The 26,647-nt window shown below is 40.7% G+C and overlaps 1 protein-coding gene and 1 pseudogene across 3 annotated transcripts in view; both read right to left on the reverse strand.

Annotated features, from left to right (window-relative positions):
- The window catches only part of LOC147321609 (uncharacterized), a 32,767-nt pseudogene extending 22,287 nt beyond the window's left edge, over positions 1-10,480 (reverse strand). The window contains exons 1-3 of the transcript XR_015130965.1: positions 10,226-10,480; positions 2,842-2,947; positions 1,905-2,433 (exon numbers count right to left, since the gene is read on the reverse strand). The product of XR_015130965.1 is annotated as an uncharacterized LOC147321609 (transcript). The remainder of the gene's footprint in view (positions 1-1,904; positions 2,434-2,841; positions 2,948-10,225) is intronic.
- Positions 10,481-16,023: 5,543 nt separating this feature from the next.
- Positions 16,024-26,279, reverse strand: LOC147321610 (uncharacterized). 2 transcript variants are annotated; one of them, XM_086305726.1, is made up of 4 exons: positions 25,158-26,279; positions 22,605-22,744; positions 19,136-19,819; positions 16,024-18,853 (listed from the first exon to the last, which is right to left on the reverse strand). In XM_086305726.1, the coding sequence occupies exons 2-4, from the start codon at positions 22,620-22,622 to the stop codon at positions 18,446-18,448; spliced, it is 1,110 nt and encodes a 369-aa protein (XP_086161852.1). In that variant the 5' UTR covers positions 22,623-22,744; positions 25,158-26,279; the 3' UTR covers positions 16,024-18,445. The 2 variants fall into 2 exon arrangements, with proteins under 2 accessions (XP_086161852.1, XP_086161851.1); XM_086305725.1 differs by having other exon boundaries at positions 16,047-18,856; positions 25,158-25,554.
- Between the last annotated feature and the right edge of the window lie 368 nt (positions 26,280-26,647).

The raw sequence follows: 26,647 nt of genomic DNA on the forward strand, positions 1-26,647 counted from the left end.
TCTTAAACCCCCCAAATTACTATCCAAAATATACAGAATGCTTTCTAAAACAGATGAATCAATATCACTTCTCTCTCACCTTAGAACACACATGCATCAACACTACAATGAGCGGGTGGAGGGAGGTTTGGAGTCTTCTCTCACCCCCATTCTCTGCGACCTGCTGGAGCAGGGGGGCTAGGAGGAGGAGTTGGCCGTCCGACTGCGGTCTGGAGTGTGGAGCCTTCCTGCTGCTGCGGAGTCGGGGCGGTCTGCCTCCCCCCACCGCAGGGAAAAGGGAAACACCACCTGGGTCTGGGTGCAGTTCCCCCCTCCAGGGGCGGGGGCACCTAGACCCGGTTTGTAGAGTATGCTTGGGGAGTGTGATTGTGTGTACAGCGTCTCTTTATGTCTGTCTCCACGTTGGTTGAGTGTGGAGTAAGTGCATATGAGAGCATGAGGGTGGGAATGGATGTTTGTGTCTGTGTGTGCCTGTATGTCTGTGTCTATATGTCAGGTTGGGTGTCAGGCGCCACCTCTCTGGGGACACCTCAGGCCCTCCAAGGTTTGGAGGCCTATCTCCACCCACCACCACTTCCCCTGCCAGTGGCGGACCCCCTCAGACATCGGTGCGTTGGTGGTTCTTTGTGTCTGGGGATGGGCGTCCAGGTACACACCGGCTCACTCCTTGGCGGCCGCTTATCGGGGCCTGGAGCCTGGGGCTCGCTCGGGCCACTTCGGAGGTGGGGTGCCCCCGGCCTCTCGTCCTGGGGCTCGGTCACTCAGGCGCAGCTGGCTGCCGGCGGAGCTCACGGGCGCGTCACTGCAACTCCCCCTGGCTTCTGCTCCGCGGCTGCTGAGTGAGCCCTCATCTGGGACTCTCCTCAGCTCTTTCCGGGACAGTGGCGCAGCTGCCCCTCTGTTGGTCTTCCTTGGTCTCTTGTGTTCTGGGGGCCTCTGGATGTCTGGAGTTTTGATCTCCTCCATACCTGCTTCATGCCCTGGAGGACGGGGCTGTGGCCCCCCCACACCCTCTAGCAGATTATTACATGAAGGAACCTTTTAAAAAAAACAAAAAACAAGCGCGTCCATGCTCACAGGTGTACACACGGGTGATCACACCCACAAACTACACCCTTTTTGGCTCCTACCTCAAAGCACACTGTGTTCTGTTGATCTTATGTGCTGCACAATAATGTTTAACATTTAGTATTTACTGTCATATTCCCATATATCATTGTGATGTTGTTTATTCTATTACTCTTGTTCTCTTCTGCTTGTTTTCTTTTTTCTTTCTCAACAGGTGATCCAGGTGATTGATAGATGCATTTTTTTTTCTCTGCCTGTTCTGTTGGTTTCTGTTTTTTGCCCTTCTCCCCCGTCCCTCTTCTCAGCTGTTTCTCTTTCCCTCTTTCTTTCTCCCCTTCTTTCCCCCAGTCAAGTCTGTCCCGTATTCAGTAAGTGAAAATAAAATAAACAATAAAAGGTGAATCAAATGGACCATTACGGCAAGGCTGGGATGGTCAGTTTGGTAAAGTAAATCCGTTGGGCATCTTTCTTTGCCTTTAGACAACAATTCTGATGGCAAAAGAGCCAAACGGGACAGGCCAAAAAAGAAAAAAGATACTTGCTTCTACTAATAACACTCAGCTTACTGGACGAAAATAACACATTTTTTCAATCAGTTCATCCAATATAACTCCATAAGTTTACTGATCTGACTTGTTCCAAACACTCAGTCTAAAATAAGAAGATAATAATATAAATACATACCTCACAGTAACTGCACTTGTAGAGTTACTTTCTGGTGTGGATCTTTTGGTGTTTTCTCAGGGAATGTGGAGATTTGAAAGTCTTATCACACAGGTCACATTTATAAGGTCTCTCCTCATTGTGGGTAAACATGTGTTGTTGTAAATGTACATTCCTTGTAAATAGTTTTCCACACTGATCACAGAAATAAACATCATGTCCAGTGTGACTGCGTAAGTGTATATTTCGTGACTCTATACGGCGGAATGTTTTTCCACAAAAATAACAGGGGTACGCTTTGCTTCCAGAGTGGGTAACTTGATGACGCTTTAAGTTTTTACTTTGAGCAAAAGATTTTCCACACAAATCACAGTTGTACGGTTTAATTGCACTGTGGATGAGTTGGTGTCTTTTTAAGGTTCCAGCCAGGGTAAAAGATTTTCCACACAAGTCACAGCTGTACGCTTTAATTCCACTGTGGATGAGTTGGTGTGTTTTCAGGTGTTGAGCCTGGATAAAAGATTTTCCACACAAGTCACAGCTGTACGGTTTAATTCCACTGTGGATGAGTTGGTGTCTTTTCAGGTGTTGAGCTCGGGTAAAATCCTTCCCACACTCGTCACAGCTGTATTTCTTCTCCCCCTTTCTTCTTTTAGGTTTGTCGGCCTCCTGAGAGCGCTGACTTCTCGCTCCATGTTGGTCCTGCAGTGACAGAGATACAAACAGAGGCAGTGAGTGAAATGCAGTCGTGGAACAAACTGAAACTGCCTCCATTAGTGGAATCAAAGAGGTCAAGAAACACGTTGTAGGTGTGTTACCACCACCTTCTGGTGATAGTTTCCCACTACAATGATGTGCTACAATAAGACTTGTCAAAGGGGAAAATCTTTTATGTCATAAAAATATTGTGAGTTCAACTGATGATGATGTTGTTTCAATGTGTGCTGATAAAATATGATCTTTGTATTTTCTTGTAACTTCTGTGGTTTTTGTTTGTGAATGTAGCTTCTGTATGTGTGGAGGAGCCCAGGATGGAAAAGATAAAGCTGCTGTTAACAACCAGCTGTGCACACAGTTTCAATAACAGTGTAACTGAGATACTTTTCTCACCTCCTGTGTTGAAGTCATTGTTTCCTCTCTAGTGGCTGAGCTGAGTCCAAATGGCTGAAACTGTTCCTCTGCTGCTCCACCAGACTCTTCTCCTCCTGTTACTCAGCTGGGACACAAAAGTATAGATATGTATTTTATCCCTGGCAAGAAGAAGCAGAGCAAATAAACATTACTACACTCATCAGTAACAATACCTATGAAGGAGGGGTGGAGCAGAACCGGAATACAGTATTCGGAAAGGCACACAAAAAAACCAAACAAAAAATAATAATTATTATTTTTTTACGAATATTTATTTCGAACAAATACTTAAAAAATATTTATATTTGGGAACAAGGGAAAACTTTATATGAAACAGCTGAGTTTCCTTGAGAGACTGCAGAACAGTACTGGATGAGTGAGTGACGTGTGAAAGAGGTGACTGACACAGGCTGCTCCACACAGCGACAGAGACGGCTCGGCTGAGCGAAAAAAACACTGAACTGCATCACTATTTTTGTTCAATAGATTTTTTGGACCTTAACTGTGTTCTGGAGGCAGTTTATAGGTTTCGCGAAGATCGGGAGATTATTTCATTACGCTGCACTATTGACATCTGCATTCGGGTGCTCTTATGTTCACTCTGTTTACGTAGCTTTGTTAGCTTGGTAATTTAGACAACAGGCTGTTGACAGAGTAACGATAAAGTTCGGTAAAAAGGTTAAAACAATGATTGTGTCGAATGTATGCACTTGTGCGAGCTATATGGTACATTTAGGTTACTTAGGTATTTCAACCTATGCTAAGGTTAACCTTAGTTGTTGGTTTAACCATGGTTGAGGCAATGGCTGTTATGTTATTTTCTTTTCAGTGACGTTACATGTTCATTGCTGGATTTATGGAAAGAAAAAATCAACTAATACTGCCTATCCATAGTTGCTATAATGGATACAATTAAAGAATACTTACACTATAACATTAATTACAAGCGTAACACAAAAAATTGATTTTTATGCCCAGCTTGAATTTTACTCAAATACAAATACAAATACTTTTCCCCCCTCAATAAATACAAATACAGATACTGGCTGCTTTGCACATCTCTACTATGAAGCTTCAAGGTGAAATCCCAGGAGCAACTACAAAAAGAAAGTCATCAGCTGCCTACAAGAACTTGAAAGGGAAAAGGCCACTGAGTAGGGCTGGGCGATATGGCCTAAAATTCATAAGGTGATATAATTTGAAGCATGTGCGGTAACAATATATATCGTGATGTCTGTGAAGGTTCTCAGTCATCCAGGTCATCGTAGTCAAAGGAGCTTGCAAAGAAAAGCGTCTGGACTTCTTTAAGTTGCTTGAAGACGTTTCACCTCTCATCCGAGAAGCTTCTTCAGTTCTAAGGTCAAATGGTGGAGAGTCCCAGATATAACCTAGTGGGAGTAACCCCCCACAGAGGGACAAAAGGACCCCCTGATGATCCTCTAATCGCCTGAGCCAAGGTGTGAAACTGGGTGTGGGTCCCAATCAGCCATAGTTTCGGGTGTGTTCATTGTGAAACCTGGCCCCACCTTATCGCATGATAAGGTGGGGCCATGCGATATATATCACGAATATATATCGTGATATATTCTTTTCTTCTGTATAACGTATTTTCCACACTAAAAATCTTTTAATTTTCTCAAAAATCGAGAGTGTGCCTTATGTATGAATTCTGGTTGTGCTTACTGACCTCGAACCGATTTCTGCGTGCAGAAATCTGTTAAAAAAATGTTTTAGTACAACTTTGGTAAGCCGCACAGCTTGATGGATAATCAGAGCATTATGGCTGCCGTAGTGAAAAGCTTCGCGGAGTAATCTGGGTCCAAAACTCCGTCAACTTCAGGTCCCAAAGTCAAACGAATACTAAGAGTTAAAAACGGTCTAAATTCTTTCATCTTTAATTAAATCATCAGCGTTGCTGCTTTATCGGGTGTAACAATTAAGTTTTACATCGATGCATCCATGAAAACAGAATTTATTAAATTTAACAGAGATAGAAGTTAACAGGAAGTTAGCTCGCTAGTTTACACCTAAACATGACATGTTCTAAGAGATTTTTGAAACTAATTCAAACGTACAGCTCTGCTATCACTTCCAACATAAATGAAGACAGAAAACTAAACAGCAGTGGCCTTTGAGGGGTTACTGAAGTTTGACTACCTGATATATAATGTTGTGCTACGTGATTGCTAGCGACACAGCTATGTTAGCATAACATTAGCACAATGAAGCTGGAGGATGAACGCCAACTTTTTTTCCACTCATTAAAAGTTAACGTGAGGGATTCTGCTGGTCAGGGACAAATGCAATCGTATAGCAGGATGCTGTACACGGGCCAAACTTCAGTCAGGAGAACAACTGAGATCATTCATCCACAATACGAGGTTAGTTATTAATATACTGCAACAACATGGGAATAGAGCAGCTGCGAGAGAATTCAACATTAATGAATCAATGTTACGGAAGTGGAGGAAGCGCAGTTTTTGGCTTTCCCCAAATTTCAAAAGTGCTTCATCTCTTTGCTGTGACTGTCGCTTGGCATAATTTGCAGATGATAATGGTTTTAGCCGCTGCGATGCTTTCGACCAAAACAGGCGCAGCTTGATGACATCATCAACATGCACTATCGCGATAGAGATTTTGACTATATCGCTCTATCGTTGGTCAAGTTTATATTGTTTCTATCGTATATCGTTTATATCGCCCACCTCTACCACTGAGCTCCCTGCATACCACCACCTTTACCCAGGGGATGCTACACCCTGTATATATTTCAAAATAAAAAATAAAAAAAAGCTCAGTTTCCTACAATGGCGGCAGTCAGTTAGTTTTAATATTACTCTTATTATTCTTTCTGGGTCACAAAATAAACATTTAACATCTTTTTTGTCTTTCACTACTCAGGTTAAACATGATATATGAGTCACTTGGATAACTTAGAAATGTTATTGTTTGGTTTTTTTTAGTATTTTATTTGTTCCTGAGTAAATCGGTTTGGCTGAGATTAAAGTTATAGTTTTTACACAGCTGAATAAACGTCAAGCAGACAACTGATTATCAGAAGTGTGAGATGCTCGAGAATATACTCCGATGTAGACAGCTGAGTTTATTAAACTCCACCGAAACAATCTGCAAATGTAATTAAAATGTAATAAAAATGGTAAAATGGTAAATGGCCTGTATTTGTATAGTGCTTTACTAGTCCCTAAGGACCCCAATTGACCACATTCCTATAACGATCCCACACACATTAGGTGGTACTCCATTATAACACAAAATTCCTGTATTTAACACATCACCAAGACCATCTGTGACAGCGTTCATGTTTTACAACAACTAAAAGGGAAACAGAAAATACACACTGATATATTACATACATACGAATTTATAAGTTAAATATACAGTACAATAACCAAGCTGTTATCAACCATCATTAACTATTAAACCTGCATTTTTGTTGAAGCAGTCTTCAGAAATGGGAAATTATTACATTCAGAAATCACATAATTTCCACATTCATGGCTGCATCAGCAGATATTCAAAAATACATAATTAAAATCACCTTGTTACCTGCAAACATTAAAAGTGTTCTCAGGTACATTTGTGATCATTTTCAAGTTGTATGGCTTTAACAATGTGACATTTTCTCCCAAAATCACAATACCATCTCATTCCTTTTTGTAGAGGCAGGCATTTTAAAATGTTTACATTTTTAGGTCTTTATTTATTTAACTTTTTTACAATCCCAACCAGCACAGTCACTGGGTACTTGGGCTGCACGATTTTGCATAAAATGAGAATCACAATTTTTTGGCTTAGAATTGAGATCACGATTCTCTCACGATTTTCTTTTCCAGTATAAATATTTATTGCACTTATTAACTGCACATCAACTTCGTAACAGTTGAGACTGAACATAAAAACAATAAATAAACATAAAAACAACAAATGTCTCACGTTTTGTTGTTGCTGCAAAATGTTGTACTGCTTGAAATTCCGTCTCCACCGTTGCTCAACGCTGCGTGTACAGAGCAGGTAGTGCAACAATAGAAAAATAGTTGCGGGACGGCACTGTGTAGCGTTCGTCTAGGATGTTGATCATTTTCCTAAATCCCTCGTTTTGCACAGTGTTGATGGGAGCCATATCTTTGGTCAGGTGATAAGTGATAGCCTCCGTAATTTCTTTGTGCCTGCGGGAGTTCGACGTGTATAGGGAAGCGCTGTATAAGGTTCCCGTTATTGATGTTTGGGTGGTTGACCGGGACGGATTTTCTCCTGTCACTTTCTCGTCATCCCTGACGTGCTCTCCGTTGTTTTTTCCCCTGCTAATTTTAGCATCACACGGCAGCTTCTGTATCACGTGGTATAAGGCTCCGCCCTTGTCATTTGTTGAGCAGGAAGAGTGAGCGCTTGTTTTCGTATTTAGTATTTATTTATTTATTGTCATTGTCAGAGAACAATGAAATTGCATCAGAGAACAATGAAATTGCATTTGGGGCTTCCGTACAACCCGTAAATAAAATAATGAAGAAAATAATAAATACCCCTTAAAACCCAAGTGTAAATATTTAACCCAGTGTGACTCCAGTGCAATAAGACAATCCTTAGTAACAACATGAGAACATGACAAGTAAACATGAGAACCTGACAAGTAAGTTCAGTGCTATTAAGAAGTTGGATATGGTTATTGTCCGTGAGAGGGGGGCAGAGAGTTCAGGAGCCTCACAGCCTGTGGATACAGGCTGTTGGCCAGTCTGGATGTTCTGGCCTGTATAGACCTGTACCTTCTCCCTGAGGGCAGCAGGTGGAAAAGGTGGCGCGCAGGGTGATGTTGGTCCCGCAGGATACTGTGCACCCTCCTCAGACAGCGAGTGGGGAAGATATTACTGATCTCTGGCAGACTTGTTCCAATAATTCTGCCAGCTTCTTTCACCACCCGCTGGAGTGCTTGCTGATCGGCCTTGGTGCAGCTGGGGAACCACACTAGAAATCCATACGTCAGAACGCTGCTGATGGCACAGTTGTAGAAGTTCAACATCAGAGATCTGGGAATGTGTGCGCTCCGCAGTCTCCTCAGGTAGTAGAGGCGCTGTTGGGCATTCCGTGCAACTGAGGTGATATGGTTGCCCCAGGACAGGTCCTCGGTCACAGTTACCCCCAAGAATTTAAAACTGCTCACCCTCTCCACCGCCTCACTGCTGATGAAGAGAGGCAGATGGTTGTTATGACCCTTCCTCCGGAAATCTACAATGATCTCCTTGGTCTTTTTGGTGTTTAAGACCAAGTTATTGTCGTGGCACCATGACTCTAGTTGTTGCACCTCTGTCCTGTAGTTTGTCTCATCGTTGTTGGATATAAGTCCGAGCACTGTGGTGTCATCGGCAAACTTAACGATGAGATTGGACGTGCAGGAGGAAATACAGTCATGGGTGAAGAGAGTGTATAGCAGAGGGCTCAGGACACACCCCTGAGGGGCACCGGTGTTGACCACAAGGGTGGAAGAGGTGTTCTTACCCACTCTGACACTCTGTCTACGGTTAGTGAGGAAGTCCATAATCCAGTTGCACAGAGAGGAGTTAAGTCCCAGTTGGTGGAGTTTGGGACGGAGTTTGTATGGCCGGATGGTATTAAAAGCCGAGCTGTAGTCTACAAAGAGGAGCCGTGCATAGGTGTTCCTGTGTTCCAGGTGCTCCAGTAATGTGTGCAGCACTATGGCGATCGCATCCTCGGTTGACCGGTTCTCCCTGTATGCAAACTGGTACGAGTCCAGGGATGGTGGAAAAGCAGCTCTGATGTGTTTGATGACCAGTCTCTCCAGGCATTTGGCGGGAATGGGGGTGAGTGCCACAGGTCTGAAATCGTTCAGACATGTGACATTTGACTGTTTTGGGATGGGAACGATGGTTGCTGCTTTGAAACAGGATGGTACCAGTGAACAGGACAACGAGGTGTTATATATAGAGGTGAAGACGTCCGCCAGGTCCGCAGCACAGTCTTTTAGCACCCGGCCCAGCACTCCATCCGGCCCGGCCACCTTCCTGGTGTTAATGCTCCGGAACACACGCCTCAGCTCATGAGTGCTCAGGACCGGAGCAGGATCGGTTGAGGGGAGAGGGGACAGGACAGGGTCGGTGTTCTCCCTGTCAAAACGGGCATAAAAGAGATTTAAATCCTCAGCCAGAGTAGAACTGTCGGCTGAGGGTGATGGTGTTCTCCTTTTGTAGTCCGTGATAGCCCTGATGCCCTCCCAGACCTGCCTTGGGTTTGTGTTGTTCTCAAACCTGGCCTCGATACGCCTCCTGTGCTGCTGCTTGGCAGTCTTGATGCCTCTTCTCAGGTTGGCCCTGGCAGCACTGTATGCCTCCTGGTCCCCGGATTTGAAAGGGGTTTTTTTTGTATTTTTTGTGTATTTTTCATGCAGATTACGTCCCGGATCAAAATGCGGTACAATCGTTGCCGTCTTTTTTTTTTTTTTTTTAATCGTTGTCATTTGGAAATGAGATCGCACATAAGTATGAATCGAGATCGCGATTTTCTAACGATTAATCGTGCAGCCCTACTGGGTACTTTTGTGATTGTTTTCCTTCTCTATAAGGGACAGGTTCAAAGGTTAAAGGTCTCTCTTACTTTCAGTGCTGCCACGTGTGGATTTAAGTCCGCACTGCACTGTGTGTGTCTGTTTCCTGATTCAGTAAAACACGTGCAGCTCTCCCAAAATGTGGGCGCATCACAGTTTTTTGGCCTCGTCTTATCTGTTTATCTTATCGGTATACAAGGCTCGCAACAATACAAATGGAAAATGTAATGTTAGTGTCATGTTGTTCAACAATTTCTACAAGAAAGCGGCTGGACTTCTTTAAGTTTGGTAAAACACGTTTCACCGCTCATACAAACCATTATGACGGAATTATAGAAAACACTGCATCAAAAACACAAAAAAAGTTGTTTCAGACATGTTGATCTCAGCAAAGGAGAATCACACCAAAACTTTCTTTGTGAGTACGGGCAGCTGCACCTAAAGGCACAATGAATAGCGAGCACACATTGAACCGTACATAACGCTGTAGGGGCGTAAGGTCTTTTAATCGTGGATGTAGTCAACGCGGTAAATACAAACGAGGCTGTAGAGGTTTGGTGCAGGCAGAAAAACAGCTGCAGGGACAATGAAAAGACTTTTCTGCTCCAACTTCTCCCAGCATGCTGAGCTAATGATTAGTTGGTGTTTTTCTCCAAACACTCTCTCACTCTTCTCTCAACGTGTTCACAATAAACTGTGAACAGACACCGAGGAGAGCAGCAGAAGACCTCATTCAGGAGCTAAACTCAACATGAACTGAACTCACAGTAAAGTTAGCTCGGTGCTTACCTTTAGATGAGCCCACAAACCGAGAGAAACTCCGCGATGAAGCTGGAACTCTTTCCAAACACAGGAAACAGATCAGGGAGCAGAGACCCACGTGGTTCACGCTGATCTCAGCTACGATCCATGAGACAAGGGTGGGCAGATCGATGCAGATATCAGGACGTTGGTAGTGGTTTATGATCGATACTTTAGTTTGTTTCTCTCCTCTAAGTTCACTACTTTACTCCCGTTTCATGAAAAAGCAGCTCTCTCTGCTCGACTCCTCTCTTGCACACATGCTTTGCTCCGCCCCATTTTCTGCTCTGCTGTGATTCGTTGCTGTGCGGTCACGTGACTCAGAAGCTACATTTGGGGGGTGTCCAAATTCATGAGCCGCGTCCTCTTTTTTTTTTTAAATAAACTTTATTAAGAAACAGTATACTGAACATGTATACAACCAGAACAAAATTATTATATATGCCAGGGGGTGTGATACAAAGAATTACAAACATTCAAATAATTTGTAATTACTACAAATAGTAATAGTTTTCATAGCCTTTTTGTTGAGTGATCCACTAATCAATTTTATGTAACATAAAACATCATTATAGTAATGTTTAAAATTAGGTTTTTTGTTACTGTATTTGCATTTGTGAAAATAAAATTTAGCTAAGATAACTAACAAGTTTATTATAAAGTAAACATCTTCTTTTTTTTTGCCTTCGAAAGAAACAAAATACAAGATTTTCCCATTTCACAGTAAAGTCTTTATAGAGATGTCCAGCAATGAATCTACTGAAGTCTTTCCAAAATGTTCTAGCGTATGAACAGATCCAGAAAAGGTGTTGCACAGTCTCAGGATGGCTTCCACAAAATCCACAGTTCACATTTATGTCCCTTTTGAACTTTGTCACGTAATGATTAGCAGGATAAAATTTATGCAGTATTTTAAAGGAGACTTCCTTCACTTTATTCGTTACCAGTTACTTGTTAGGAATTGTCCATACTCTTTTCCAGTTAATGTCACTGACAAAGAAATTCCAATAAGAGACCACATGTGGAATAGTTAGAGATTCTGTCTGGAACAAAGCACGGATATTCTTATTACTTTTACTACGGTTTGTTAGACAGATTCTTCCTATGTGTGAATCTAAAGGGTTGGGGAGAGAAACAGATGATATGCAAGGTTGAATACCTTTAAAAAGCATTATAATACCCGTAGGTATTGCATCAAATAATATGGCATATTCTTTGGGTGTGGCTGGAAATTTATAGGTGTTTAAGAATTCTTTTGGCTTTTGGTTTTACTGTGAATGTGGAACAAATGCCAGCAACAACTGGAAACAATATTGCTAATATTGCTACCAGTGTAAAATTAGACTGGTCAGCTTGTAGTGAAGATGATTTCTTAGCTTATCATAGTAATACCGATATACATCTGAACAACATTTCTTTGCCGAAAGAAGCTATTTTGTGCAAGGATGTCAACTGTAAGAATGCTGTGCATAAACATTTACTCTGCTCCATGTATGATGATATAGTGACTGCTCTGCATGAAAGTGGTACACTGCTTGATAAACAATATAAGCATAAGAAACCTAACATCAGACCTGGCTGGAAAGAACATGTATCCATGTACCATGATGAAGCTCGCATAGCTTATAAATGTTGGGCCATGGCTGGAAGACCTAAACAAGGCCCAGAATTTGAACAGAAAAAATGTGCGAATGCCAGATATAAGTACGCTGTTCGCTTTATAACTAAAAATGAGCAAATGCTGAGAGCAGATTCTTTGGCCAGGAAAATGTTGTGTAATAATATGGCAGATTTTTGGAAAGAGGTGAAAGCTCTTAATAACTGTAAACCATCTCTACCATCAACTGTTGAAGGTGTTTCTGGGGCAGATAACATTGCAGCATTATGGAGACAGCATTACAGTGCGTTGTTTAACTGTATAAAAAGTGATCCATATGAGGACAATCTTGACATGAGTAATGACACAATAAGTGTAAGGACACATGAAGTATATGAAGCCATTCATAGGTTGTCTGATAATAAATCCTCTGGTTTGGATCACATCACTGCAGAACATTTAAAACATGCTAGTTTAAGGCTAGCTCCTCTTTTAGCACTCTGTTTCACTGGGTTTATGATTCATGGCATATTACCAGACTCAATGCTGTGTATTTTACTGGTACCAGTTATGAAAGACAAAGCTGCAAAAGTGAGCTGTTTGGATAATTACAGGCCGATTGCACTAGCCAGTATTTTATCTAAGGTGTTAGAAAGAATCCTGTTTGATAGAGTTAGTGTGTTCATCTCTTCTCTGGATAATCAGTTTGGCTTCAAAGCACGGCACTGACATGTGCATATATGCACTCAAGGAAATAGTCAGGTTGTATAGGGCTAAAAATTCATCTGTCCTCATGTGTTTCATTGATGCCTCTAAGGCTTTTGATCGAGTGAACCACAGAAAACTTTTTGATAAATTGAAGACACGGGGAGTTCCTCAATACATCGTGAGGATTCTCTCTTACTGGTACGCTCATCAGAACATGCAGGTTAAATGGGGAAGCAGTATTTCTGCCCCCTTTGGTGTCAGCAATGGTGTCAGACAGGGTGGGATTTTGTCTTCAATTTTATTTAATTTATATGTCGATGATTTGTCCATACAGCTGAGAGCCTGTAACACTGGGTGTATATTAGGTGAAGCACTGATAAATCATCTTATGTATGCAGATGACCTGGTTGTTTTTAGTCCAAGCAGTGCTGGGTTACAGGATCTTCTTAATGTCTGTACTGAATATGGTGTGCAATATGACATTGAGTACAATGCTGCTAAAAGTGCTGTTTTGATATGTAGAACCAAGCAGGATAAACAGCTAAATTTCCCTTTGTTTAAACTGGCACAAAAAACTCTTGAAGTTCATAAAAAGGTGAAATACCTCGGTCACTTTATTACTGAGCAAATGAATGATGATGATGACATATACAGACAACGATGTAAGCTCTATGTGCAGGCAAATACTATTGCACGCAAATTCAGCTTTTGTTCACTTCCAGTTAAAGTGGCTTTGTTTAAAGCGTATTGCACACCGCTATATACTGCCCCCTTGTGGTCATCCTACAAACAATGTAGCATGCAGAAGCTGCATGTTGCATATAATGATGCGATGAGAATCCTTTGCAGGATACCTAGAAGTGGTAGTGCCAGTCAGATGTTTGTAGCTGTGGGTGTCTGGACTTTTAAAGCACTTTTTAAGAAAGTTAATGTTCAGTTTTAGAGAACGACTGGATGGTTCGAGTAACAGTATAATTTTAGCACTTACAGATCCGACAGTGAGTGGTTCCCGTTACTCATCCAGTTTCAGAAAGCACTGGTTAAAGTGTTTGTGTATTTATTGATTTATTTTAAGTAATTGTGTTTTATGTATATTATGGTTTTATATTTTTACAAATGCTTTATATACTTATTTATATACATATATATATTTAATGGTATACCTTGTGTTGTGTGTGTGTGTGTGGGGGGGGGGGGGGGGGGAGTTGTGTGTGTGTGTTTCTTGTCTTGTTTTTATGGACATGTAGTCTGCCAATAAAGATTGAATTGAATTGAATTGAATTGAATTGAATTCTGAATAGGACATAAGCTGCCCATTAGGATTAAACAGCTGATTCACTAAAACAATCCGTTTCTCAACCCACCTAGAAAAAAAAAAGATTTATTTTCATACACTATGTTCCTATTATTCCAAATTGAATACGTATGGGGTGTAAAGTTGTGTTTATATATAAGGGACCAAGCTAATAGAACTTGTTTGTGAAACATCGAAAGGTTTTCTGGAAGCTTATCTATATTATAATCACAACCTAAGATAACTTAGACCACCAAACTTCCAAATGGATACCGGATTTTTAAGAAAATGTTTAGCCCAATTAATCTTAAATGTATTGTTTAGAGTAGTAAAATCCAAAACATTGAGACCACTGTGTTCATAGTCATTCATCAATACACTTTTTCTGATGTAATGTGTCCTGTTTTTCCAGAGGAAGTTGAAGAGCATTCGGTCGATATCCTTACAAGTTTTGCCGTCCACATGCAGAGAAATTGCTGCATAAGTCAGTTGACACAGACCTTCTGCTTTTGAGAGCAATACCCTTCCTCTTAAACTTAAATCTCTCTGCAACCATTGATTTAATTTGGTTTGAGATTTTTTAATAATTGGGGGACAATTTAGTAAAATTCTGTCTTTTGGATCTTTGCAGATAATCAGACCTAAATATGCTGCTTCATTTTTAACTGTTATATTACAAATACTCTGAACATTACACTCTTTGACAGGTAATAATTGACATTTATTTAAGTTTAGGACCAATCCAGACCCTTTTGAGAAATCCTCTATTACGTGTAAAGCAATTGGCACTTGGCTGGCATTTTTAAGAAAAATTGTGGTATCAGGCTATGACAGCGTTGATGGAGTTTTTAAATTGTGTTGATCGGCCACGTAAAACCAGAGTTATGTTAAAAATATATGAAATATTTGGTTTTCTTCCTGAATACTATCATTGTTTATATTTACTGCGGGAAGAAACGGTAAAAACTGTGTTTCATAAGGAAAATGCCATAAAGCACTTTCCACCTGTGAGCGAAGACAACACCAAAAAACCCCACCCTTTCCTAATGGTCAAAAAATGTACCATGTCGACCAATCAAAAGATTCCAGATAGCAAGACGACATTGAATCGATGTTGATTTTTCATCCAATCCGTCGTTATGGTCAGGGTTGAAATGTCACTGTTGTAACAACATTGAAATACTGTGGTAAACCCATGGTCTTACTATAGGGACGTTGAAATGATGTTGATTTACCGTTGTTTTTTTGTCATTGATATTTGATCTATTTGTAGTCGACCAGGTGACAACAACAATGTGGAGAAAATGTCTATTTATAGTTGACCATCATTCCGCGCCGGACACCATCAAAAAGCCATCGATTTCTAGTAGTGCATTAAATTGCATTGCAACTGAGCGGGTATAAAGTACCGGAGAAAGTAGATTTATTGTTCTTTTGTTATCAATGACTTTGGTCTAGTTCACCAGCTTTGAAAAATCGTGTCGACCTGCAATTTATGTATAGTTGAGCGGGAAATTAAAGCAGCGATCACTTGGACTATTCCGCAGCACCCCTCTCACAGTGGTACATCCCTCCAGGTAACCATTGTCTTGTACAGTAGAGCGGGACATTAGATTTACTCTCAGCGGAATTGACCGGAGAAGGCATCAGTTCATGCACTGCACTGGCCTGCACCACGATTAGTATAAGGTAAGAATGAATGAATTTTCTTCTATTTGTTATTTCCACAGTTGCATTTGAATAACAGTAAAAAACTCGTTAATGTACAGTTTCTGACAAAATGTGGGAGCCCGAAATTGTGTCCACTTTTCATCTTACAACTCAGCTGGAGTTTCATATTTTTCTGTTATATTCTGTTACAAAGCTAGCCTAACGCTTCGAGGGTTCCTTTGTTAGCCTTGCCGTCGCCTCGGCCACCATTGACCCAGACTGTCGCTCTGTCTTTGCCTTTTTGCATAGTACTAAAAAAAAAAAGTGTAAATCTGTGATATATGATTGGTAAATGTAAAGGTAACTGTATAAATGTGTTCAATGACTTTGTTACTTTTGATGATTGGAGAGCACCCGCTTCAATTCGCACACGAAAACTTTAGACTCAGTTCGAATGCTCACGCGGCATGTCCACGTGACTTTACGTTGCACGCTCACCTTTACGTTGCACACTCACCTAACTTTACGTTGCACGCGTACATGACTTTCCGTTTGTGCCTTGAATAATGAATAAGGCTACGTCCACACGTACCAGGGTATTTTTGAAAACGCAGATTTTTCTATGCGTTTACACCTTTCGTCCACACGTAAACCTCGTTTTCGTTTGCTGAAAACGGAGATTTTAAAAAACGCCTGCCAGGGTGGATATTTTCGAAAACTCAAGTTTTTGCATTTACGTGTGGATGAGGAAAACTGAGAAAACGCAGCGTCAAAGGTGTGCGCCTATTTTGACGTCACACTGTGCACGTTTTTCGTTCGGTGCAATGAATTTCTACAATGGCGGACTTAGACAAACTTATACTTGAATGCAGAATGTTAAGCCATCACTTATGGATATATTAGGTTTTCGCCTCCCACTGCTTAAACCTGAACAACCACTTTATGAAGTGGTTCTGAGTGAGCTGGAGCTGTTTTGCAAAGAAGGATGGGCAAGGATTTCAGTCTCTAGATGTGCAAAGCTGGTAGAGACAGACCCTAAAAGACTGGCAGCTGGAATTGCAGCAAAAGCTGGTTCTACAAAGTATTGACTCAGGGGGCTGAATAATTACACACAGCCCACTTTGCAGTTATTTATTTGTAAAAAATGTTTGGAATCATGTAGGATTTCTGTTCCACTTCTCACGTGTGCACCACTTTGTGTTGGTCTTTCACGTGGAATTATAAATGTACATTAATACATTCAATAAAATTGATTCATGTTTGTGGCTGTAATGTGACAAAATGTGGAAAAGTTCAAAGGGGCCGAATAATTTTGCAAGCCACTGTAAGCGGGAGATTTTCCCAACGAAGAACCACTTACTGCTTAAAAGATAGAGAGTTAAAGTAGACTGTATACCCTCAGGTTAACTTTAAAGGTATTATTGAAGTCAGAGGCAGCATAAAAGTGACCCCCCCTTAGACTGATTTCTAGTTCTAGTGTCTTTATATTCCAGTGAGTTCTGCTTTTAGTTAGCAAACATAAACTAATGTAAGTCTATTAACGGCAACTGACTAACCAACCCGGTGAGTCGAGTCCCCTCGAGCAGTGCTCACTGACCAAGCCTAACACCAAACTGATGAAAACATGGTAGCATTTAGTCTGCATTTATAAATAAGGCAGCATTTATTTAAAACCTGCAACAATCTCTCCCAAAGTGATTGCAGTCACTTCAAGTCAGAGCGCAACTGTTTGCAGAAAGTTGGCCTCTTATAAGATGAGCTCCCTTATTCATTGTATTCCCAGAGTAATTCCCAGAGTATTTTATTTTCTTTAATAAATATCGATGTTTGGTGTCACTGTATTGAGACAACATCACAACGCAAAATATCAAGATGCTGTGCTGTATCGATCCCCCCCCCCACCTCTACCGTATTACGGGTGAAAACACCAGTCAGCCAGAAGATCAAAACAATAGTTAAGTTCAAGTATTTATACAATATCAGTTAACTGTAAGGTAAAACAATATCTATAACAACAACTACTACTAAATATGGTGTCCCAATGGGAAAACCATTTAAACGTAACAGCGATAACATTTTGGAGAATCAAAATCCGTAAAAAATAAATAAATAAAAAAATAAAATAAAAAAAGTAAAAGACTTGCAGCTTCCCAAATGTAACATTCAGGATTATTGATGCAAGTCCAGAAATCAGAGCCACAAAGTAGACAAAAGGAAAACATATTATTGATACAGAAGTTGTTTTCTATGCAAGATCACTGCAAAAAGCCATACCTAATGTCCACCCTACTGTTACTCATTTTATATTAAGATTTAAAAATTAGTTGGTATTGGTATGGCGAGTGGCCTTCAATAATAGTAATAAATCACATAGCAATAGTACATTCATATAGTTGTATTAGGCATGAAAATATATTAAGTAATCCAAAGTATTCAGAATACGTAACTCTACCGGCATCCAGCATCTATCTACATGTAAAAAGAATTTGGTGTTTTCTGAGGGTCCAAAAAGAAATAATAGAATTTGAATTAATTTAAATTAAAACAATTTAGTTTAATACGACTAATAGGCATTACGAGCTCAGTCATGGGAAGAAAACAACAAAAAAACAACAACAACATTTCGAATGTTATTTCTTCCTGAATTGAAGTCCAAACATCAGAGCTACCTCATGAGATCCAAGTGTGACATCAGCTGACACTCTTTACAGGAGATTCCATCTGAACTCTGTGGAGCCTGATCTGGTTTGTAAGTCTGACCCTGAAACCAGAAGAGGATCTTTCTGTCTCTTCAGATTCACTGTGATCCAGTGCAGTCCGTCCTGCAGGATCGCGCTGATGTTTGCACAGAGCAGATAATGAAGTGAATGTTTTTGCACATTGGTAACAGTGAAACAGTTTATTTACAGTGAGGGATTGTTTATGTTCGGATTATAAACTGAGATTCTTAAAGCTCTTGTCACACTGTTATTAAGTTCACTTCAATATGTCGAAGTTCATGGCAATCACGAGTCCCTGAATATGAGAAACTTCTGTCACAGTGTCTACAGTTGTATGGTTTCTCTCCTGTGTGGACTCGTTTATGTACTTTAAGGTAACCTGCAGTGGTGAAGGATGACCCACACTGGTCACACACGTGCTTTTTAACCCCACTGTGAATGACTTCATGTCGTTTTAATTCACTTGGTTTGGGGAAACCTCTCCCACACTCTTTGCAGAAGTTCATTTTGTCTCCAGTGTGTCTACGCTGATGTACTTTTAGGCTTTGTTGATGACTGAAAGTTTTTCCACAAAGGTCACAGAGAAACTCTTTCCCACCACCACAGTGACGACAGGGTTGAGAAGTGGATCCATCTGTGTCGCTCTGCTTCTAAACAAAGACACAAAGACAGTGAGAGTCAGGGAATTCCTTCAACATTTTAATCCTGAACATTGCCTGAAATAAAGCTCAAGCCCCGAGTTTGATTACACTAGAATCACGTCATATTTTCGGCCCTATGTTGTAGTGAGATAAGTTTGTGGGTGTTGTTTTCGCCGCTTTTAACTCCTCGCTGGTTAGCTAGTTTTAACGTCTCGTTTAGCTTTGAAATTAAACTTCATTCACATAATACTTCAAAATAACTGCAACTGAAAAAATATGAATACATACCTCACAGTAACTGCACTTGTAGAGTATTTTTCTGGTGTGAATCTGTTGATGCTTTCTCAGGGAATGTGGCTCTTTAAAAGCCTTTTCACACCAGTCACATTTATAAGGTCTCTCCTCAGTGTGGATAAACATGTGGTTTTTTAAGTGTGTGGCTGTTGTAAACAGTTTCCCACACTGATCGCACCAGTAAACATCCTGTCCAGTGTGAATGCGCAGGTGAATATTTCGTTTGACTAGCGAGCAGAATGTTTTTCCACAAATGTCGCAGCTATACGCTTGATTATTTTCAGAGTGGGTAACTAGATGATTTCGTAAGCTGCTACTACGAGCAAAAGCTTTACCACACTGATCACAGCTGTGTGCTTTAAGTCCACTGTGGATGAGTTGGTGTCTTTTTAAGTGTCCAAGTTGGGTGAAAGATTTTCCACACAAGTCACAGCTGTACGGTTTAAGTCCGCTGTGGATGAGTTGGTGTGTTTTTAAGTTCGCAGCCAGGGTAAAAGACTTTCCACACAAGTCACAGTAGTGTGCTTTAACTCCACTGTGGATGAGTTGATGCCGTATCAGGTCAGACGTCCGATTAAAATCCTTCCCACAATCGTCACAGCTGTATTTCTTCTCCCCCTTTCTTCTGTGAGGTTTGTCGGCCTCCTGAGAGCGCTGACTTCTCGCTCCATGTTGGTCCTGCAGTGACAGAGATACAAACAGAGGCAGTGAGTGAAATGCAGTCGTGGAACAAACTGAAACTCCCTCCATTAGTGGAATCAAAGATTGATTAACTGATAATACTTTATTTATCCGGAGGAAAAATGTTTTAAAGACTGCCAGACGATCCGGCACCATCATGAGCACCCCTTCCAACCATACATAGAATACACAAACATAACATTGGGAAGTCAGGTGAGAGAGGTACGGAAAAAACAAAACAAAACAATGGAAATACAGAGTACATGAGGAAAGAAGAGGAGAAAATTTAAATCTGGTTTTCATCTTGAAGGAGAGTGTATATGATTGGGGAAACCTGCAGTCAGCTGAGACTGAAGAAGTCACTTGGATGAGTGACGAAACGTTTCTCCCACTAAAACCGCTACGTCCAGGTGAACAGAATCAACCTTTTGGGATTTACTTACCTGGATGATTAAGCACGGATCAAGACCTTATTTTGTTAACATTTTTAAAATGATAGCAGCACAAACAAAATATTTTGCAGCACAAACCAGCACAAACATAGCACAATTGATTGACACCAGTTTTGTTTGATTCCATTAATGTGGGGTGGCTGGTTGACCTCTGACCTCTAGAAATTTTTATTAATATTTTTAAAATGATAGCAGCAGAAACAAAAAAATTTGCAACACAAACATAACACAAATGTTTGACATCAATTTTGTTTGATTTAGTTAATGTGGGGGTGCTGGTTGACATTTTGACCCTTACATTTTCATTAATATCTTTAAAACAGAAGCAGCACAAACATAGCACAGTTGATTAACACCACTTTTGTTGGATTTGAAGAAGGTGAGTGGTAGGGGTGTAGCGATACACTAAATTCACGGTTCGATATTTTTTCGATACAAAAACAATGTTCATGCCTTTTTAATTTGTCATTTATTAAAATTATAAATATATATTTTAACTCAAAAGTACAGTTTTTAAATTTAATGTTGCTGAAACAACAAAGGGATAAAAAAATAAATCTATCTAATGGAGAAATCTTTGGAAAAGAGAGTTTATTACAGAGAAATGGCTCTTTCCAAAATAAAAGCTATACTATGCGCTTCTTCTGGGCTATATTCTCAGCAGCATATTAAACATATCAGGTCCCCATAAGGAGAATCCTGTGCTAACGGCTGTCTAAATGACTCGGGTAAAGTTTGTAGCATGCATGCTTGTTGTTTTTGTCTGCTTCCACTTGTCTTTGCACTAGGATGATGTCGCTGTGAATGTGCAGTCATATTCGTTGTGTTCCTACTAGTGCTGTCAGCGTTAATCTGAAATGACGTTAAAGCCACAACACGGCAAATCTCCGTTAACGAGCTACCGCGGATCGTCCGTGCGTGGGGCTGGACGGCCAACACGTTAACGAGCTAACTGCGCTAACACACTAGTTCCCACCCATGTAATTGAGCATTGCGTGGCACATCCAACATACTGTTTTACTTTAGTCCATGACTCGCTTACCTTCAGGGTCATGCTTCACATGAAAACCAAAATAATTCCAAACGCCAGATCTGAATGAGGGTGGGGGAGGTCCATGTTGCTGAGAGCTTAACTTCTGTCTTGCTAGCTTGCCCTGCGGTCAGTGAATCTGCGTTCGACTGCTCCGCCTAGGCTGCACTGCCGAGCGCAGATCCACTGAGCGCTCAACACAGACAGCATCGTCAGAAGGAAAGTTGATAAAAGAAATTACAAATTGTGTATTGTTCGATACATATGCGTACCGAACCGAAAGCACTCTACCGAACGGTTCAATATCGATACGAGTATCGTTGCACCCCTAGTGAGGGGCCAACTTCACTCACATGGTTTGTCTAGGCATTACGGCTACTGTAATCAGAAGCGTCGCGGAGTAATACGTACCATGCTTCAACGTAATATTACCTTATTGTGTGTATAAGGACCACAAATGGCACGTGTTAAGAGACACGGCTGTCACACGGTACACAGTAGAACATGGGAACAGAGCAGCTGCGAAATCTGTCTTTGTTATTACGCTCAGCATCTTTTAGTTTACATTTTGACTGCACGGTTGCTTTTTGTTATGCGCAAAAACAACATTGTTTTATTTTATACCTTGAGCATTATTATTTAATAAATGCTGATAATTTATTTCTGAGTAATTTTTTCATGTACATCTATGCTGTCTGTTAATAAAACTGCCTCTGCGAAATCTGGGACACAGCTTTTACTAAGAACTCTTTTTGTTCTTACTTTATGGCTTAAAATAAATAATAATAATAATAATAATAATAATAATGGATTGGATTTATATAGTGCTTTTCAAGGCGCCCAAAGCGCTTTACAATGCCACTATTCATTCACTCTCACATTCACACACTGGTGGAAGCAGCTACAGTTGTAGCCACAGCTGCCCTGGGGCAGACTGACAGAAGCGAGGCTGCCATATCGCACCATCGGCCCCTCTGACCATCACCAAATATTGAGATGTATATCGTATATCGCCATCCAGCTACAGAATATCGAGATATGAATTTTGGCGATATGGCCCAGCCCTGATCACGGGAGAAAATCTTTTACTTCATGAAAAATGGGCAGTCCAACTGATGATATTGTTTTAATGTGTGCTGATAAAATATGATCTTTGTATTTTCTTGCAACTTCTGTGGTTTTTGTTTGTGAATGTAGATTTTCTATTTATGGAGGAGCCCAGGATGGAAAATATAAAGCTGCTGTTAACAACCAGCTGTGCACAGTTTCAATAACAGTGTAACTGTCATATTTTTCTCACCTCCTGCGTTGAAGTCATTGTTTCCTCTGTAGTGGCTGAGCTGAGTCCAAATGGCTGAAACTGTTCCTCTGCTGCTCCACCAGACTCTTCTCCTCCTGTTACTCAGCTGGGACACAAAAGTATAGATATGTATTTTATCCCTGACAAGAAGAAGCAGAGCAAATAAACATTACTACACTCAGTGACAACAATACCTATGAAGCTTCAAGGTGAAACCCCAGAAGCAGCTACAAAAAGAAAGTCATCAGCTGCAACAAGAACTTGAAAAAAGCCACTGAGCTCCCTGCATACCACCACCTTTACCCGGTGGATGCTGCACCCTGTATATATGAACTTCCATAGACACACAAAGATGGAGTCCCACTCAGGCTCATTGGTAGCAGCATAGCAACAGTTAGACCTCTGCCTTACCACCACATATTTTAAATACAACGAGGGTGTGTTGTTCCCCAGTGTTACTCACTGCATCCAACCTATAAATGGAGGAAGTGGAAAGAAGGTCCTTGGCTCTTTAACGGGGACAGCACCGAGCCACATGATAGAGTGAAGGGTTAGCCCTGATTTTTTTCTGCTGTGCTGCTTTATTAAAAAAATTGTTTAAGATGTCCAGCATATGTGGATTTTTTTTTATATGAAGTTATTCCCTTTTGAACAAAACTCAAAACAAACCCTAATAAATCTTTAAGTCATTTCAAAGTCTGTAAATATCTTTATTAAATCATAAGTAGGGGTGGGCGGTATAAACGGTATACGGTAGAGACGATATAAATTTGGCCAACGGTAGAGATTTTGACTATATCGCTCTATCGCAATAGCGCATGTTGTTGGTGTCAACAAGCTCCGCCTGTTTTGGTCGGAGGCATTGCAGCTGCTGCAAACAACATCGTCTGCAAATTATGGCGGGCGACAGTCACAGCAAAGAGACGAAGCACTTTTGGAATATGAGGAAAGCCAAAAACTGCGCTTCCTCCACTTCTTTAACATTAATTCATTAATGTTGAATTCTCTCGCAGCTGCTCTATTCCCATGTTGTTGCAGTATATTAATAACTAACCTCGTATTGTGGATGAATAATCTCAGTTGTTCTCCTGACTGAAGTTTGGTCTGTTTAGAGCATCCTGGCATGCGATTGCATTTGTCCTTAACCACCAGAAACCCTCACGTTAACTTTAATCGAGTGGAAAAAAGTTAGCGTTCATCCTTTAGCTAATGTTATGCTAACTAGGGCTGTGTGATGTGACCAAAATCTCATATCCCGATATAAGACATCTATCGTCCGATAACGATATAAATCACAAAAATGTAAAATTTTCCGTAAATTCTGTGAATCTCGGGCAGCTCGACTTGTGTGAAATGTTTTAACCGATGCATGAAACGATACATTTTTAGACATAAGTTGTAACGGACGCCGTTTTCTTTGTGAGTATTTATTACACAGCCTGCTGCGGGGAAAAGCCTGTTCTAACGTTTGAGTCTAAGGTTTATTTTTTATTTTTTTGCAACAGCAGGAAACAAACGATAGCGTAAAATGAAAGGATAGACGTTTTTAAATCGTCATCCGATATATATCGTTATATCAGACAGCCCTAACGCTAACGTAGCTGTTTTGCAAGCGATCACGTGGTACATCATTATATACTGTGTACTTTCAACCAAAAGGCAAATAACCAAACCACATGTACATCTAATAAAAGATATAAATATTGAAACACTGATCCAACATTATCCTTTATTGACGGATCATTTGATCTTACACTTTTACCTGAATGTGGCTGCTGGGTTTAATATCGGCACATGCACATATGACAAAATAACCAGCTTCTCTCGTTCCATTTCAAACAGGACAGTGGTAACAACAATTTTAAGTTGTAGATTTTAAATAGGCTACATAAATTCCAATGGGAGCAACAGGACGGTCAAATGTCGCTGATTTTACTACAGAGTAGGACGGACTGTAGAGTAGCAAACATGGGAAAACACGCTCTCAACACTGCAGGTTACCTGGTGTAATGTTTTTCAGCTAAAAAGGAAACACGGTCTGACTCCTACATAACTGAAGGTTAAATGCAGCTAATATGTCCTGGTTTAAGGCAGGCACTCACACCTCCGCTCTGCTGCGTCTCAGCCACCATCGCTCTGGCAGAAAGGACAACAGAGCCAGAGTAGGGGAGAGGCGAGCTGGAACAGACCATACCATTTTTTTTGGGGGGGGGGTCTATACTTTTGTTTTTAAAATATTACGTCTCAACCAAATACTATATGCTTTTTATAAAGTACTGTGAATCTTTGGGGGTCCTGTGATTCAAAAATGGGCTAAAAACGCCCCCGAGTCACAGCAAGAAATAATCGAGCAAAACGCGAGCAAACGCTCAACTTCTCCCAGCATGCTGAGCTAATGATTAGTTGGTGTTTTTCTCCAAACACTCTCTCACTCTTCTCTCAACGTGTTCACAATAAACTGTGAACAGACACCGAGGAGAGCAGCAGAAGACCTCATTCAGGAGCTAAACTCAACATGAACTGAACTCACAGTAAAGTTAGCTCGGTGCTTACCTTTAGATGAGCCCACAAACCGAGAGAAACTCCGCGATGAAGCTGCAACTCTTTCCAAACACAGGAAACAGATCAGGGAGCAGAGACCCACGTGGTTCACGCTGATCTCAGCTACGATCCAGGAGACAAGGGTGGGCAGATCGATGCAGATATCGATCAGGACGTTGATAGTGGTTTATGATCGATACTTTAGTTCGTTTCTCTCCTCTAAGTTCACTACTTTACTCCCGTTTCATGAAAAGCAGCTCTTTCCGCGCGACCGGGGGGAGGGTCTGGTTGCACCCGCTGGGGAGCGCCATATTGGGACCTCCGCAGTAACCGGACACAGGTGACCTCCACACTAACCGGAAACACGTGACCACACTAACCGGAAACACGTGACCTCCAAAGTCGGCAGAAATATGTTCTTTTTTTATTATTATTTCTTGTCTCGTTCCTGCATGGATCCTTAACCTTGCAAGTGGATCGTAAAGGTTGGCACAGAGTCTTTCATGTATAAATTTGCCGTTAATAATGATATAATTCTAGGAATCATCTAGTTTGCTTACACTTTGTTAGCGTTACAACAACGGTCAGACCCCCGAGGTAGTGATGGCCAAATGAAGCTTTCTGAAGCTTGTATTGAAAAACGGTTCATTACTCGGAGCTTTTCAACACAGTCCTCTCTGGTGACATCTGGTGGCCAAAAATATGAAGAGCAGCTTGAATCCACAAAATAAAACCAACTGCTTCATTATGATTGCCCACTCACTCTACAGAGTGGAATTCTGTCTGATATTGGGCCACTGTTGTGTTGCTTTGAACGTGTATTTTTGGGGGGTTAAAAAAATGTGGTTTATTTGTTTAATAAATAATTTCGACCAGTAAACTCTCCTTGTTTAAATATGCACCATGGTGTGGTCTTTCTTTGCTTGTGACTTCTTGATGTTGGTAAATACAATAATTGAAAAATACCACATTACATATAATATACATATAATAATGTACAACACATTCTGGAGTATGCTTCTGCTGTGAGGTCCTGCCTCCATGCACTTGTGCAAGAGCTAGATGGGTGTATTTATAAATAATATTATATTGGGGAAATTTTCCTATACATATTTTTGACCTGGGGGTAGAACTGATTGTGAAAGGGAAAATGCTTATGAACTTGCAAATTAAAAGCATGATGCATTTAAGGTAACCCTTTTTCATTTTTATTTAAGAAGAGAATTTGTTCCACTGTGCGATGGTCGAAACTGTTCCTTTTCGTGGAGATAATTTCTCCTGCATTAAGGAAAATCCCTTCACGTGGAACAGAAGAGGCTGGAGTGCAGAGAAACTGGTAGAGATGCAGTTATACAGTCTACCTGGGCCCCACAAACTCAGCTAAAGAGAATAAATAGATTAAATTGCTGCACATTTGGCCGACTAACATTTTAAGATTAGTTAAACAATAAAATATATATTTTTACAACATTAAATGTAAAGAATCAAGTGGAAGTTTTTCT

Source organism: Aulonocara sp. 'chitande type north' Nkhata Bay, linkage group LG9, assembly GCF_057382095.1.
Source record: "Aulonocara sp. 'chitande type north' Nkhata Bay isolate Kocher_YH1m ecotype deep benthic linkage group LG9, A_spYH_male_GT1.1, whole genome shotgun sequence".
NCBI lineage: Eukaryota > Metazoa > Chordata > Actinopteri > Cichliformes > Cichlidae > Aulonocara > Aulonocara sp. 'chitande type north' Nkhata Bay.